This window comes from Amyelois transitella, chromosome 13, assembly GCF_032362555.1.
Source record: "Amyelois transitella isolate CPQ chromosome 13, ilAmyTran1.1, whole genome shotgun sequence".
NCBI lineage: Eukaryota > Metazoa > Arthropoda > Insecta > Lepidoptera > Pyralidae > Amyelois > Amyelois transitella.
Window position 1 is genome coordinate 5092194 of NC_083516.1, and position 16490 is coordinate 5108683.

General features: G+C 37.8%; 1 protein-coding gene across 1 annotated transcript in view; it reads left to right on the plus strand.

Annotated features, from left to right (window-relative positions):
- Nucleotides 1–16050, plus strand: part of LOC106141166 (dorsal-ventral patterning protein Sog) — an 82656-nt gene extending 66606 nt beyond the window's left edge. The window contains exons 4-16 of the mRNA XM_060947245.1: nt 2837–2908; nt 3315–3577; nt 3739–3872; nt 4437–4710; nt 4996–5277; nt 5577–5748; nt 8061–8224; nt 8455–8664; nt 8997–9170; nt 12069–12189; nt 12635–12876; nt 13207–13386; nt 13732–16050. Coding sequence (XP_060803228.1) covers nt 2837–2908; nt 3315–3577; nt 3739–3872; nt 4437–4710; nt 4996–5277; nt 5577–5748; nt 8061–8224; nt 8455–8664; nt 8997–9170; nt 12069–12189; nt 12635–12876; nt 13207–13386; nt 13732–13902 — 2459 coding nt within the window. The 3' untranslated portion in view covers nt 13903–16050. The remainder of the gene's footprint in view (nt 1–2836; nt 2909–3314; nt 3578–3738; nt 3873–4436; nt 4711–4995; nt 5278–5576; nt 5749–8060; nt 8225–8454; nt 8665–8996; nt 9171–12068; nt 12190–12634; nt 12877–13206; nt 13387–13731) is intronic.
- The last annotated feature ends 440 nt before the right edge of the window (nt 16051–16490 follow it).

Sequence of the window (16490 nt, forward strand, 5' to 3'; positions counted from 1 at the left end):
AATAGTAGGTTTTTTTAAGTAGCCTCAATGAAATAAGCGCTTCATGGCATACTAGCAACTAACGATAGGAAACGAGACGGGACGGTTTTCGGTTTTCGCCCGTTACGTCACCGGCGACCAGACGCCACGTCACGCGTCCAGAATAGTTTGGACGAATTCACATTTTTCAGCGAACCGAGGTCAAGGTGTGTGCATTGTCGATTGTTATGTAGTAAATAAAGCGTAATAGACTGTTTCGAATTTTCACCATTGTTGAGTTCAGTAGAGTTTTTGTAGGCTAATCTACTAACAAGAATACTTATAGTCATTTTTAGTTTCCTTGTTATGCTATTTTGACACGTATCATTGTGAAAACAACAATTGCCCGTGACGAATTTTTTGACACTAACTTTTTTCTCCAAATGTGTTCTCATCTCTTGTCTATAATGCTCGAAATTTTCTGATAGCACTCATAACTCATACCTGTCAAAACCTTTAAACCTTTTGATCATAGCATACTCGTACTCGTACAAAGCAGCCATCGTTTGGTCTGTTTGTCATTAGTCCGTTGTTGACTCTGAATTAGTCTATATAGGTACACTATTTTAAAAGAAACATTTGCATTTAGATATTTGCTTATTGAATCCATCTATAAATAACTTACTTCGGTAGTTACAACCACTATTTATCTGGCCCTTCTCAGACGTCTAATAAATATGCAGAATTGTCAGGATAGGAAGTACTAAAACACCTCAAGAAGTCGTATATTTCGCTCCGATTGATTGCGCAATCGAGTTCTTATGTACATCGCTATGTATGTAGGAATGACTTGCCCATGTAGGAGAGGCCGACCAGACTTGTTCCGCCTCGCTGGCGCCAGGACAATATTCGACTCTAACTTATGCGCCTGCTACTCTCTACTTAGATGCTATGACACTATGATCTGCCCGACCGTTAACTGTCGCGACAGAGACACTAAACTTGCTATGCTAACAACTGTACTCATGCTCGCCCGCACATTTCCATAATACGACGAATTTATGGCGACCGAGACAAGAACTGTTTGCTACAGAGCAATTTCACTCGTTTTCATTTAGTCTTCAGTCACAGCGGTGAACATAAAATTTATTTTTATTCTGACAACCCGTAAATTGTTACTATACTGTGCACACACTATGCTCATGGTTGTTTTAAGCGTCGTCTACCTGGCGCCTCATTACATCATGCTCTTGGAAAACTCGCCGTGTCTGTTCGACCTAAAGACGACGGGGCGCGACTAGACTCAGAATTAATGTAAGATGGTTCTAGGCACATCACGTTTTGGTCTCGAGGTTACTTTCAAAAGTTTAAATTTACGCCAAATGACATTAACGATTGGTACTGGCAGGATAGCCTTCGGGGACGGATTGCGAGTTCGGTGTAAACGTGCATAAATATTCATCACACACACAAGAGCGAATCCGCGCGGGCGCCTAGTAGAGCTCGCAGAGTCAAAGGTGCTCCGGCGCCGCGCCGCTTCGCCCAGGGTTGCCAAATTAGACAACTATTACACTCATCAACAACCTCATATAAATCCGAGTTTACATTACCAGATGCTTTCATCGTATAATACCAACGGTTACAACTTGTATCGTTCAATCATCTGCTAACATCAAATTCCTTGCATTGTTGTTATTCCATCTTTCTTAGACCAAGTCATCGCCACGCTGGCGCCATTCGCCAATAAATTTAGGGCTGTCTCGTGTATTAAATTATTTTACAGAGTGAATTATGAATGTTGGCGCCGGGCCGTGCTAGATCACAATCTGCCTTTGGATATATCTGCGTAAACAGGTCTGCTCATCATACTGTTTACTATTTAGAGATTCTGTATGCTTGTATATCATGTCATTTCCCTGCCTAGTACAAAGATCAGATAAAATAATTTATCAAGTTCACGTTGAGTGCAAGCTGTATTATTTAAAGCTTTGGCTGCTAACTAAATGCTTAAGCAGGAATATGTTTACATTCATCACAATCTGATGACAGGCCGGTTAATTTACGACTTGTCCATATAGCCATAAAATCATTGACGTACGATCATATGAACAACTTTTACAACACAATTTGTAACATTATAGCCATATTTAAGGATAGATTTAATTTACGAGAATTTAACGAGCGCATCGACAAATCTCGTGCAGTGAAATTGTCACGCGAAATGTCAGTGCTCCCTCTATTTCTGTACAGCAGACCCAACAAGAAAGCTATGCAAAGCGCAAATTCTGCCGTCGCCGTCTAGACGCGGCCGATCCTATTACGATTGAATAACATTTGATCCAATCAACCAGAATGGAAGGGTCGGAAGGTCTTGCGAACTCCCCATGGAACAGTAGCCACAGTTATAATTCGCGATCAATTGATTGAATTTTTTTTCTTTCGATTTTTATTTGACTAGTTTGTGCTCGCAGCTCTGCTCGCGTTAAAAATACCTCATCTCTTTTCTGTACTTACACTAAATTTATGCAAATTCTTATGAGAATCGTAATTAATAACTGTGAAGAGGAAACAAACTTACTTTGGTTAGGATGAACATTATTTTCATATCATTTGAAAAATTAATATTTAATATAAATTTTATATTATTGTAGGTACGAAACATCAATCGGTAACATTTATACCTACACAGGAAATACATCTTGTATATTTTACTAAATCACCTTGATGGTTGATTAGTATTGAAATTCCATAGCACTACGCACAAACATTCGACGGATCATTATAAATTGCATAGGTAGTTTATGCTAATGAACAAGTATGATTCTTCTCATATGTCGTGAAATGAATGCTAAGTAATAGTCTTTTTCTATTGTTTCAGCGCCTGACATAGTTCAGCAGGACAGTCCAGTGATGGTTCTCACAGATAGCGAAGAAAACCTAAGTATGAAACGTAAGTTAACGATATAAAATGATTCAACATTACATATATACAGCACGCATATTTCCACGAAAAAGTAGATGCAGTGTGTATATCTTTCCACTTTCATTCTTATTTGTTTTTTTATTCACACGCATCGATCAATTTTATGCAAGCCTTATCGCCTGGATTATTTCCAATTTTTGTTGTATGAGAAAAACTGCCTAGTGTAATCGCAAGAAGTCGTTGAATGCAGGTCAAATCATACATTTTCCATTGTATTATTTTTGTACAACAACACCTAAATTCTTTCTCTCCTTTAAGTGTCCCTGGTTGCATCCACAACATCGGCTAGGTCGATTATGATTTAACCAACTTTTATACAAAAACCTAAGTATTTTCGGAATGGGCTACTCATCATAAAACTTCTGGTCTTCAGATTTTGGTGCTCTCCTCACTGGGCGATCCCCGCTATGCATCAGACGTGACGACATGACGGGCGTGCCTGTGGCTCCAGGAGTGGCCACTGCTCGGTTCATCTTCCGCCGCCGCCATCTTTATTGGTCCGTTTTGCTAGGAACGTCAATCACAGCACAGCCCCGTGCGCTCTCCTTCTTAGACAGAGAAGGAAGAATGCTCATTGAGCATCCTTTAGCAAGGGCTCCAGGGATACATGCGACGTATGAGGAAAAAACTGATAAGGTTAGTTTGTTTTATTATGCTGATAGTTGCTTTAGTTGGATCACGATAAACCAGTAAAACTTATTAGAGGATATGTATGTGTAAATGAATTTTGACCAAGTGAATTAAACTAATCTACTTATAATTAAGTTTTTTCTTACATATCATCTTTACAATTTTAGCTGTGTGGAGTATGGCGCCGCGTCCCTCGAGAGTACAAGCGGTTATTAAGGGAAGGGTCGCTTTTTGTTGCACTTATATGGGGAGATGCGCAAAATAGCACCATGGACAGCGCATTGAGTGGACGAATCGATAGGTGGGTACATTAATATTCCAATAAAACGTTTGATAGTATTTATAAAGCAGTGTTTTATTGCTACAATAAATATTATAGTGTATGAATCGAATAGTATTGATGCAATAGATTTCACCTTGAACCGCCGTTCCTTGGAAATAGCAGCGGTATTGTTCAGCTGATTGCAAATTAAATTAGCCGTGTGATTAGTAACGGAAAGTCCCTCGTTGATGTTGACTTCATTCAGTCTAGGAAAATGCCGACAGATATATAGAGATATTTGTCTAAAGTTTAAACTTTAATAAGTAATGTATATAATGTAATACCTTAGGTACATATTTAAATATTATTGCGGCTTTATATCTTAAGCTTAATACTTATAAATGTTATAAGTTATTATGATTCAGAAATAGTAACAAATTGTTATGGTAAATTGAGATACTAGCTGTTGTTGTTAAAATACGAAGGTTAAGGTTATTAAATTTACTCAAATTCACCAAAATAACGTTACGTTCAACTTCATCTTTTTAGCTTTTAAAAACATTACTAATGGCTAGTATTTATTCTTATTTTACTATTTTGCAGATATCCAGCTCTAGCATCAGAAATGTTCACATCGCTTCTTGAACCAGAAAACCCACCAGAACTATCTGGAAACAGTGCTTGTAATGATCACCACCGCCCTGGACAACAGGAAGGTTGGGGAGGAACTGCCGTGGTCACAGGGGTAGCTGGTGCCACCCCAAGTTTACATATAGCTGTGGCATATAATGGGATATTTTCTCCAGCTCAGGGCAAGGAACAGCTGGTTAGGATAATGCTGTCGCAACCGGATAAAAATGAGACCATAATCGATGAGGTTGGTATTTTATTTATGAGTTTCAAAGGTAGCATTATTAATATCATTTTCTACTTGCCTCGATCAATGCATAATATATTTGCTTTATATTATTCATAACTCACTTTATGCAAGTTTGTCGGTTTAGGGAATCCTTGCTCGGATCTGAAATTCTAAAAGTTAAATTCACATAAGGAATAACATTATTGGCAATCATTTTTGTGTAAGTTTTATTTATGTTTAAATGAAAATTTGGATTCTATTAACTCACTTATATTGTAATTACATTATTCTTTAATTTTATAGGTGCAAAAACTGAACAAAGCTAACTACGAACTGAATGTTCTCGAAGTTTCGACTCCCGTATCTGCTGCTGAATTGAGGTCTTTGTCCAGAGGTCGTCTTCAGTTATCTGTTGAAGAGATGAACACTCCTGAACGTCGTATATCTGGGAAGATAAGACAAAGGGCTGCATGCGAGGTGTACCATGCTCCTCTTGTGACGGAGAGGTTGCCAGCTTTTATTGTGCCTGAAGGACTCGCCATGCTGTACATCGATAAGGAAGGCTCGCTTGTTTACGATATACAGGTACATAGGAGATTTCCGGATTCTGGTACATAAAGGCCAATGTAATTAACTTTCAGTAGATAGAAAGAGTTATGTTATATGCTGTTTTGTTTTTTGAGAACACTTACTTAAATTTGTTTCAACTACTACTAAATCAACTGTGATTAGAATATGTAATTTAATTTAGGAAATCTTTAAAAAAGGAAAACTTAGCTACTTTTTCACAAGTTGTAGTAAGTAGTAGTACAAACTTTCAAGAACAAGCCGTTCTTCTGTTTCGAAGTAATATTTTAATTTATAAAAGATTACTCTTGTTACAGGCTTACAATTTGAACGTGGATTCGAAAATAACATTAGTTGAAGAAGTGGGTAAACGTCATTCGCAAGTGGAGATTTTGGACACAAGAACTGGAGTGTTGGCGAGACCAAGTGCAAGGATTTTCCCACCGTTGTATGATGACCAACTGGCAGTACATATTAATGGAGATCTTGGTATGTTCATCCAAATTTCATAAGTTAGTAAATTACTTTGCTCTATGTATGAATAAACCCATAGAACCTCTGAAAAGGTTCTATGGGTTTAGCTTTTTGTACTGACCTGACTCATCTACACCTTGGTTATGGATATAAGTGGACCCCGGGTTCCTCTCTAGGTATAAAGGTATGACGCAACGTGAATAAACAAGCTCACCGAGCGAAGAAATTAAAAACATTTTAATAAGGTTTATTTATATCGAAACGGGATACAATTATTGTTAGATAAGTCCATGGCCTGATAGGTCATGTTCGTAGATCTCGGCATTGAGCGAAGTTCGTTTCAGGGTCCATCGTTCAGTAACCTTCACAAAAGGAAAACAACAGCTGTGGATTTTATTACTTGCATATGCAATAATTCATAGGAATTCATCATTCTCCCGACATTTGTCACAGTTGCTGGATCTTTGAAGAGAAGGCCTATGACCACGATTTGGACTTTAAGATCGTGAACACTTGTTCAGGTTGATCTGCATCTTGAAGAGTGGTTTAAACGGTTCATGAGAATTGTTGTAAAAAATATATTTCAGTCAGGCATGTAGTCAGTCATGTCAGGCAGTGGTGGTGTAAATTTAAGGTACTTGATCTGGATAGAATTAAAAATATTATAATTTAACTAGCTTTCCGCCCGCGGCTTCGCCCACGTGTAATTCGGTTATATATAGCGTTTTTTAATGATCTCGACAGGGCTTTTTCTTCCACAGGCTGAAATCTTGTTACAACTGGAACTGGACTGAACTGAATCTTGTTACAACTGGAACTGAACTGGAATTAAATATAGCCTGTGTTACTCAGGGATAATGTAGCTTTCTAATGGTGAATGTTTGAAATCGATTCAGTAGTTTCGGAGTTTATCGATTACATGTGTAAACAAACAAACATATAAAAAAATAGATTGTTCCTCTTTATAATATTAGTATACATACAAATCTATATAGAAAAAGTAAAGCGAGACAAAATCATCGTCTCAAAAGAAAAAAAAAACAGGATTTATAGGACGAAGAGGCCTTACAGGATTTCCTTCTGTTTAAGTATTTGCGTCTGATAGTCATCATCCCATGTGAATGAGCTGATGATGGAAGGTACAACTCCTCAACGGTTAGGAGTTGAAAGAAAATTCTTACGAAGTTATACGTATATGTGAGGCTATTAGGTTGACCTGATAATAAAAAGTAAATCTCATTAACGTTAAGAATTTAGGTGAAAATGGATGCGGACAAATTTCGTCTCTTCACTTGTTTCCTTTTAGCTGTTTGTATGGGTAGTGTTAACACAAAATAGGGATTTAAAGGCGTGATGTTATTAATGTTATGCATGTATGTACATAATTATGTATGTTATTATGTATGTTAAAGAGACGACTGAAAGTTGTCATACAAAGTCTTTTTTTTTAAGGATGGGAAATCATCAATGGACCTCTCCCGCTCTGGGTGGAACGGAAGGGAGTGTCAGACTTTTACTGACTAAAACCCACCTCTCGTTAGAACTTTCCCGCAGCCCCGGCTCAGTTTATCCCGTTTCCCCCCCCTTGGGGGTTGACATTTCAAAAATCCCTTCTTAGTGCTCACTTATGTTACTAAAGGAACCTCTGTTCAAAATCTCAGACTCCTATACCGAGCGGTTTCGGCTGTGCGTTAATAAATCAGTCACCCAATCGCACCCCCTAAATCACGATTGGAGGGTAGTTTGAAAAAACTTATAATGTCAAACATATTTACTTGCCTATGTACGTGTTCATGCCAAGTTTCAAGTTTATAAACCCAAGGAATAAGATTTTTCATAGAAACGTTTTTACACCTTTTCCCCGCCTTGGGGGTTGAATTTCCAAAAATCCTTTCTTAGTGCTCCCCTACATATCCCAAGGAACCTACATTCCAAATTTCAGCTGTCTACGACCAGTAGTTTCGACTGTGCGTTGTCTGTCAGTCAGTCACTCAGTAACGGAAGAGTTTTATATATATAGATAGTCGTCTGTCATGTAAACTTTTCATACAACATTTCACTCTCATTTCCAAAGGGCACATTTATATATCTCTGCCAAATAATTGGTTTCTTTTCTTGAAAAGAAAAAACTAAATAATGTTTTACTGAAAAAGTTGTACATAACAAATCTAGTTAAACTTGATATTATATTTGATTTTGTTATAATTGTGGAAATAATTCTGCAGGCCCGTGACGATTGAACCCCAATCTATCAGTCTCAATAAGTAACATTTTTGGAGTGTTAGCAATGAACATTTGTGTATTATTTTTATATATTATTCTTCCAGGCCCCCCATTACTGCGAGGCAGGCTGGTGTCCCGGCCACTGCCTGACGCGGCCAGTGCCGGGCCAGCTCTGCTGCGGCGCACCGAAGAGGGGCCGGCCTTGGAGTACCCCCCTGCGGGCTTGGCCTGGATATCTGTTGATGCTTTATGTGGATTACACTATGAGGTACGGTCATTTGCTAATTGAGGATTCAGTTATACTTTTTTGTTTTATTTTACGTTTTTATTATATTATTTTTATTATAGAAATACATACATACAAATCATTTAATTAAGCGCTGGGGCGTAATCTCTCTTCTTGCATTTTAACTGAGGCTAAATTACTAAGCTCCTAAGAATAACATAAATATTAATTTGACTCATTAGCGAAATTAATTATGTATGAGTTCATTCCAGGTGGTGATAACGGGTAATGCTGGTACTTGGACGGCATGGCTGGACACCAATGCAGTGGAAGGTGGGATCATTCGACCCCTGATTGGAGCCGACGGCTGCGTATTAGAACCTTCTACGGCGGAGCTAGGCTCTCTTTACATAGGGACCGCCTTCCTCGGCATCAGAGGCACCGATAACCATACCGTGATTTTGAACACACTGTTGCCTAAGGTGAGTTTTTTAAAATTTATGTTGTAACTTCAAATATTCTATTTAAGATGTAAATTTCAAATTGTGCACGTTATTTGAAGTTCAATTGGTTAAATTGTGACACGGAAACATGAAAATTTACACATAAGTAAATGATTACGTTTCTAAGTAGTATTAATCTATTTAGAAGAATAAGAAAATTGTATGCTCAAACTAATCGAAAATAATTTTGTTTTTGCTAAGTCTGGAGAGATAGAAAGGTGAGTATAGAGAACTTTTTACAATAATAAGCCATAAATATTATTATTGCTAAGTAAACTAATTAATTATTCACGTAATATCTGTTTTTCCAGATAAACGTCCCAGTATCCTGCCTGGATAACTCGTACCTGAGCACAAAATACGGGAACACCGTGAACCAGACGGACAAACGGCTGAGTGACACGAACTTCTTTTTTAAGGAGACGAGCTCTTGCTTCTACAAAGGACAGCTGTACACGGAGAAGTCTTACTGGATTGTACCTGAGGTAATTGATATGAACTTTTTATGTTTATGAAATTATGGCGTTGATTTCACCTGTATAAATATTTTCAGTTTTGTTTAGTTTTCTCTACACAAACTTAAATCAAAATATTTACAGAAAAGTTAACTATAACTATACAAAGTAAGTTTGTGAGAGACTGGTGTCTGAACTAAGCAGGGCTTGTATCTCAGTACACTAGCCCCCCCCCCACAAGGAGTACTTATCTACTAGCGAATATGAATAGAATAAGCATAACAGCGGAAAAAAATAGAGAGAAAAATTAAACTTAAAATAACAATACAAAAAAAGGTTTTTTTAGTGTGTATTTAAATTAATGGATGTAAAAGTCTGTTCGTAGGTGAGACCAAGCAGGAAATTTGTAATGGTTTTTTTACATGAATATTTTGAAAGTTGATACAGACATAAATTACGGTTCGCTTTGTTATAAAAAAAAAGGCCCAGATAACAGTAAAATCTACGGGTGAATGCCTTATCAAGATGTGGACTCCTAATATAAGGTTTACTTTCTTGGTGTTGCTTTAAGATGAAATTTAGAATAAAAAGTTGGCGGACGGTAAGAATTTGGGATTGTAGGTAAAGGTCTCGGGTAGGGAAAAGAATTGGCTTGAATAAACAGACTTTTAGGACAGCACTTCGAGCGCCCTCATGAACGATGAGAGTAGTCTTACAGGTGCCATCCCATGATACGATACCATGTGTAAGTATAGACTGACAGCGTGCCGCATAAACCATTTTGACAACATTCGGCTCTGCTACGTGACGAAGTTTCTTAAACACGTACATTATTTTGCGGACTCTGCAAGTACTCTTTATATGGGCCTCAAATGTGAGTCTATTGTCCAAATTTCCGCCAAGGTACTTAAAGGTGTTAACTTTGTTAATGTAGGGACAGGAACAAGATGTACGAGATCGAGTAGGATAGGAGTGCGCAGTTATTGTGAAAGGTGATATAACCGGTTTTTTGTACATTTAGAGTTAACAAATTTGAGCGCAACTAGTCATATACCACATCAAATCCTGCCTGCGTACAACCAAAGGCTTGCTCCCAAGTTTTACCAGAAAAAAGTAGTGCAGTATCATCAGCGTAAGAAATAATTTTACAATTGGGGAGTGTGAGAGAGCAGAGGTCATTGATATATATTAAGAAGAGGGAAAGACCTAGTATACTTCCCTGAAAAACTGCGTAGGTAGTAGGAATGTCGGTACTAGAATGTGTGTGTACTTGTATGTAAGAAGCTATCTCGGAATTTCTATCAGATTATGGCTCCTGCGATCCTATGGATCAATAGTGAAGAGGATGCAATATTTAGAATTCAATTTAGGTTAGGTTCTGCTAAAGGCAAATATTATTTGCTATGCTCATTGAAAGCTGGATTGTAAATCTTATATTGTTGACTAGCTTTCCGCCCGCGGCTTCGCCCACGTGTAATTCGGTTATATATAGCGTTTTTTAATGATCTCGACAGGGCTTTTTCTTCCACAGGCTGAAATCTTGTTACAACTGGAATTAAATATAGCCTGTGTTACTCAGGGATGATGTAGCTTTCTGACAACTCGTGATAGTTAATAGAAAATAAAATTCGGGTGTTTTATTTATGCATACCGATTACGCCGAGATTTATGGACCGATTTACGTGATTCTTTTTTGTTCGGTAGAGTATACTTTCAAGTTGGTCCCGTTGTTACCTAGTCAGGATCTGATGATGGTATTCCAGGGAAATCAAGGGCAAACCTCAAATTTACAGGCAATTACGTTTTTGACAATTTCATAGATCTGTTTAAGTATTTGCGTCTGATAGTCATCATCCCATGTGAATGTGCTGATGATGGAAGGTACAACTCCTCAACGGTTAGGAGTTGAAAGAAAATTCTTACGAAGTTATACGTACATGTGTACGTAAAAAGTAAATCTCATTAACGTTAAGAATTTAGGTGAAAATGGATGCGGACAAATTTCGTCTCTTCACTTGTTTCCTTTTAGCTGTTTGTATGGGTAGTGTTAACACAAAATAGGGATTTAAAGGCGTGATGTTATTAATGTTATGCATGTATGTACATAATTATGTATGTTATTATGTATGTTAAAGAGACGACTAAAAGTTGTCATGCAAAGTCTTTTTTTTTAAGGATGGGAAATCATCAAATGACCTCTCCCGCTCTGGGTGGAACGGAAGGGAGTGTCAGACTTTTACTGACTAAAACCCACCTCGTTCCTTCAGTTGCCCTTTGCGTTCCGGGGCCACGGTATCTCGTTAGAACTTTCCCGCAGCCCCGGCTCAGTTTATCCCGTTTCCCCCCCTTGGGGGTAGACATTTCAAAAATCCCTTCTTAGTGCTCACTTATGTTACTAAAGGAACCTCTGTTCAAAATCTCAGACTCCTATACCGAGCGGTTTCGGCTGTGCGTTAATAAATCAGTCACCCAATCGCACCCCCTAAATCACGATTGGAGGGTAGTTTGAAAAAACTTATAATGTCAAACATATTTACTTGCCTATGTACGTGTTCATGCCAAGTTTTAAGTTTATAAACCCAAGGAATAAGATTTTTCATAGAAACGTTTTTACCCCTTTTCCCCCCCCTTGGGGGTTGAATTTCCAAAAATCCTTTCTTAGTGCTCCCCTACATATCCCAAGGAACCTACATTCCAAATTTCAGCTGTCTACGACCAGTAGTTTCGACTGTGCGTTGTCTGTCAGTCAGTCACTCAGTAACGGAAGAGTTTTATATATATAGATTACTTTTACACAAAAAATACTCTCATTTGTCCGAAGATGATCCAACTGTCGAACAATTGTCACAAGATTAGAGACCGCTGACACAACATTGCTATCTCTCGCGCTTTCCTTATTTCTTAATAATTTTGTATTAAAACTTTCAGACCTGCCAAATCTGCAGCTGCGTATACGGCGAGTTGCGATGCGATGCGGTGCGTTGTCCACAAGTCCACTGCACCGTGCCGACTATCACTCCACCTGGACAATGCTGTCCTATATGCACTAGTAAGTACTGTGTATTATTGTGTAATCTTTCTATGTTTGTCAAGTTTAAACTTCGATCTTAAGTACTGTGATGCGGCACTAGTATACATATTCATCCGTGCTACCTGTTTCACGAGTCGGAGAAAAAAAATGCAGATTATTTATTTTTTTCATGGTGAAGATTCCCACACTTACAATTCAAGTTTAAAATAATATAAATATGCTGTTCCTGTCTAGACTCTATGGTTGTGAGCACTCATTATCATTAATCTTCGGTTAGATGTACACAGATGTAGATGTACATCTAACCGAAGATTTGTTTGTGGAGGCCAAATAGCATCACCTCCACAATCTGCTGTCAACTGCAGTAATATAGAAATTAAGCACGCTTATTGTAATCTTATCAATAAATATCGCAAAATTTGTGAGAAATGTATTAATTTTGTAATTTATTTAACTTCAACAGATTCAACAACAGCGGTTTGGAACGAGTCCAACGGTTGCCGCTTGGCCGGGCGATACCATGCACCTGGATCCTCTTGGCACCCGTACTTTCCTCCCGAGGGTTACGACACATGCGCAGTGTGCACTTGCGTGTTCTCCCCGAGACACGTTCGGTGCCCACGAACCAAATGTCCGATTTTGAGGTGTGCTGACAAGGACGCGTATCGACCTGATAAGAAATCCTGCTGTCGCGTTTGCCCGGAGGTAAGTTACGTTTATAAAATGGTTGGAGTTTTTATTGGACTAGACTATTACTACTACTACTACTGATTCGTTATACGCACCTCATAGTTGGACTTCCTCTGCAATGAGGCTTAAGCGTATAATGTAATGTCATTATACATGCATACATAAAGTCATTATTTAGGTCAGATTTTCTTTGACCATTTTAAAATTATCATCATCCTATTTCTGGTTGGTTGACCTATGTAGAGAGGAGATATAAGAAAGATAGTAAAATATAATGGTAAAAACAAAACATTAGAATTAAGATTCATTGTCATTTCATAAAACGTAATTATTATAAATTTTTAGGTGAAAGCCAAGAAACCAGATGAGCTCACGCCCAAAGACCAGGGTGCGCCGCGCACCGCGGAGGAGATTCTCGCTGAGGGAGGCTGCAAGTTCCCCGATGGACCCCTCACGAACGGCATGGAGGTCCACCCCTCGATACATTCGCATGGCGAGCAGAGATGTGTCACTTGCAGATGCAAAGTAAATAATTTCAATTAATTGATTTCAGTTACAGTTTATCCCTGCGAAAGCATCTTAATGGTTTCAAAATAACTTTTTGATTGGATTTGAAATCGATAAGCGTGGATTTTAAGAACAAAGCCTTTTTGGCAAATACACATACCTATTGCCAAGCTCAGGTCTGAAAATAAACAGATAAGCTACATGATACAAGTATTAAATATTTTTTAATCCATTTTGGTAGTTTGCATAAATGCTCAAAGTTTGTAGGCGAATTAAATGGTGTTTAAAAATTCCTAGTGAAAATGATGGTCTTAACTCCAGATTTTCCCATTTTGCTGATGAATGTTTATTTCTCCATTGCAGGATGGCGAAGTGACGTGCGTACGGAAGCGGTGCAGCCGCGTGGCGTGCGCGCGACGGAAGCGAGGCGACGGGTGCTGCGCGTGCATGCGGCACCGGCGTCAGCGGCCGCCGCGCGGACTCGTCGCGGCACCCCCCTCCCGCACCCTGCCCGCACCCCCGCCGCCCAGCTGAACCGCACCGCGACACCGGGCCACAGATCCCCTGCGGCCGACCCCCGTCTATACCCCAGACTGCAGTAGGCTAAGTGAGTGAAGCTCTATAGACTGATATATTTTTATGTACTCGTGCGATTCGAATGTGTATAGATTAAGGCTGCGTCCTTGCGCAATTTATCGCCCGATTTCTGATTGCGAAGCACCTGCTGCTCTGAACGAACATTAATTCGGCCTTAAAGGCCGATCGGTGAGACTGTCGAGTGTATCGGGCGATTGTGTCGCATTGAAACATCACTATGAGTTTACGACAGGCGGTGAGCGACCGCGCTTGTTTGGAGTCGAGACGACGGAGGTAGCTTTACTGTAACGCTGATTGTTGAATATACTTACCCACCGGTATTTTAATTGGTATTATGAGATGTCCCGAAATTTTTATAGGCGCATATCACCCAATACAAAATGTAGTATTTAGTCGTACGACTCGGTTGCTCGGAATGTAAGGGCAGGTTAGAGCGCTGTCGAAAAAGATGTGCCATATTTTCGTAATGTAAATATAAATTATTAATTTAATATTACTTATATGCATATTTATTTACGTTTGTAATGTTGATACGGGATCATGTTCAAGTACTCGCGTTTGAACCATCACAAACTCTTGTTTTTTGATGGCCTTGTTTGTGCATTTGCTTTTAGTGTATTATTTTAATTAATACCAGATGAATTTACAAGTAATTGTATGAACTGGTAATGCCAATATTTAGTGAATCCTGTGTCAAAATAGTAGTAGATGTATTATCTTTAAGGACTGTTATCCATAAGACCGATGCGACGTCGTTTTGAAATTGGTTATAGAGTTTTAAATATTAATAAATTATGCAATATGATTAACATTTATTTAAGAATTGCAGAAAGTTGAATTGATTTTATGTTCGGGCCAAAATTTATGCCACGAGTCGTGGTAACTCGAGGTGACTTGAACTCGAAATCGAGGTCTTGGCGCGAGGCATTGTATCTAACTACAATGATGAATCATCATTGGAGATACACAAAATAACCACAAAATAAATTTCATTATACCAACTGTTTTATTTATTTAAGATAGAAAGATATTTGATTTTGTGGTGAACAAATCCGATGATAATATAATTGTCATCCAATTACCTTGTAAATACGACATAATATTTGTTTTAGACGTCATATTTTTAACATTGTATACTATTTTATACCGATAATGGAATATACCGATTTCGATCATTAATTAAGTTTAATTATGCGAATTTCATGACTAGTTTTGTTTAATTACTAGGTTATATTCAGTTTGTAATTAAGGAAGCTAGTCCAAATGTTTTGATGTGATGGAAACGAATGCCATGTATGTAGGTGGATAGTGTTAACGTCAAAAAGTCTTGAGCACTTATTAGAAAATTTAAGTTCGATGCGGGTTGCTATCTCCACTGAGAATATTGTATTTTTACGCAAAAATAAAAGAAATCTGTGTAAGACCATTGAACTGTGTGAACAAACCTCTTGATAATTATAACGACAGCATGATCAAATGTAATTTTAATAATAATTAATTGTCTAATATTTGCTTTGTCTGTTTTAAATACTGTTACAATTTCATATAGAAATAATTGTGAGTGAAATGTGTTAATATTTACTCAGTGGATGTAGAGCCTTGAAATTTTGCTTGACAGCAAAATAACATAAATTCGGAATATTGGAGCGGTATTACCAAAAATGTGTAAAGTTTGTATAAATTTGCCTTTGTTGTGGGTTCTAGTCCATCAAAATTGTGAGGAGTATGTATAGTTTTATTGGCTATATTATTTTACGTATTCGACATATTGAGAATTCGATTTTAAACAAGTTATCTTTGTTTTAATATTTTTTTATTATCTAACAATAGAAAAGTAGTCACCTATGGCTTGCTAATAACATGACTAATAGCCATAAAGGATACTCTGAATTCGCTTGTATTGCATTGTTTTCTATTTTATAATTATTAGAATTATTCCCGTTAGCCTTCAAAGGGATATTTAACTCTTTAAATCGAAAGTTTACACATACCCTTTTCGATATAAACTTTGACTTGTATAATTTGGGTCGATTCAGTCAATAGAATGTAAAACGTCGCACAGTTTTAATACGAAATAAATTACCCGTGAACACAATTGGTGATTTTATTATCTACCTCTTATTTGCCTCTATTTCGCAAAGCCTGTTACAAAAAAGTACTTTTCCCATGGGAATTGCGGTACTTTGGTGCGCAAGAGAAGCCTCAAGCAATAGCTGGTACTTACAAAAGAAGCAACGAAGATTTCTAATGTGTCAATGCAAGAGAGATGAAATTAGCAGCGTTTCAACATTAGGTAAGTTTGGTACGCGCAATATAAACATCTAACTAAGCAGAAGCTAAAATTAAAGCACTCTAATTGATTAAACTTAAAACAGTAAATTTAATCAATTAGAGAATCAGTGGCTTTCGATCCTTCTAAGTTAGAATTACTGTTTACAATATTCTACGAGTAATTACTGCAATTGGACTATTGGTATCGGAATTTATACCGAAAAGATATACCGAAATATCAAGCCCTCAAAAAT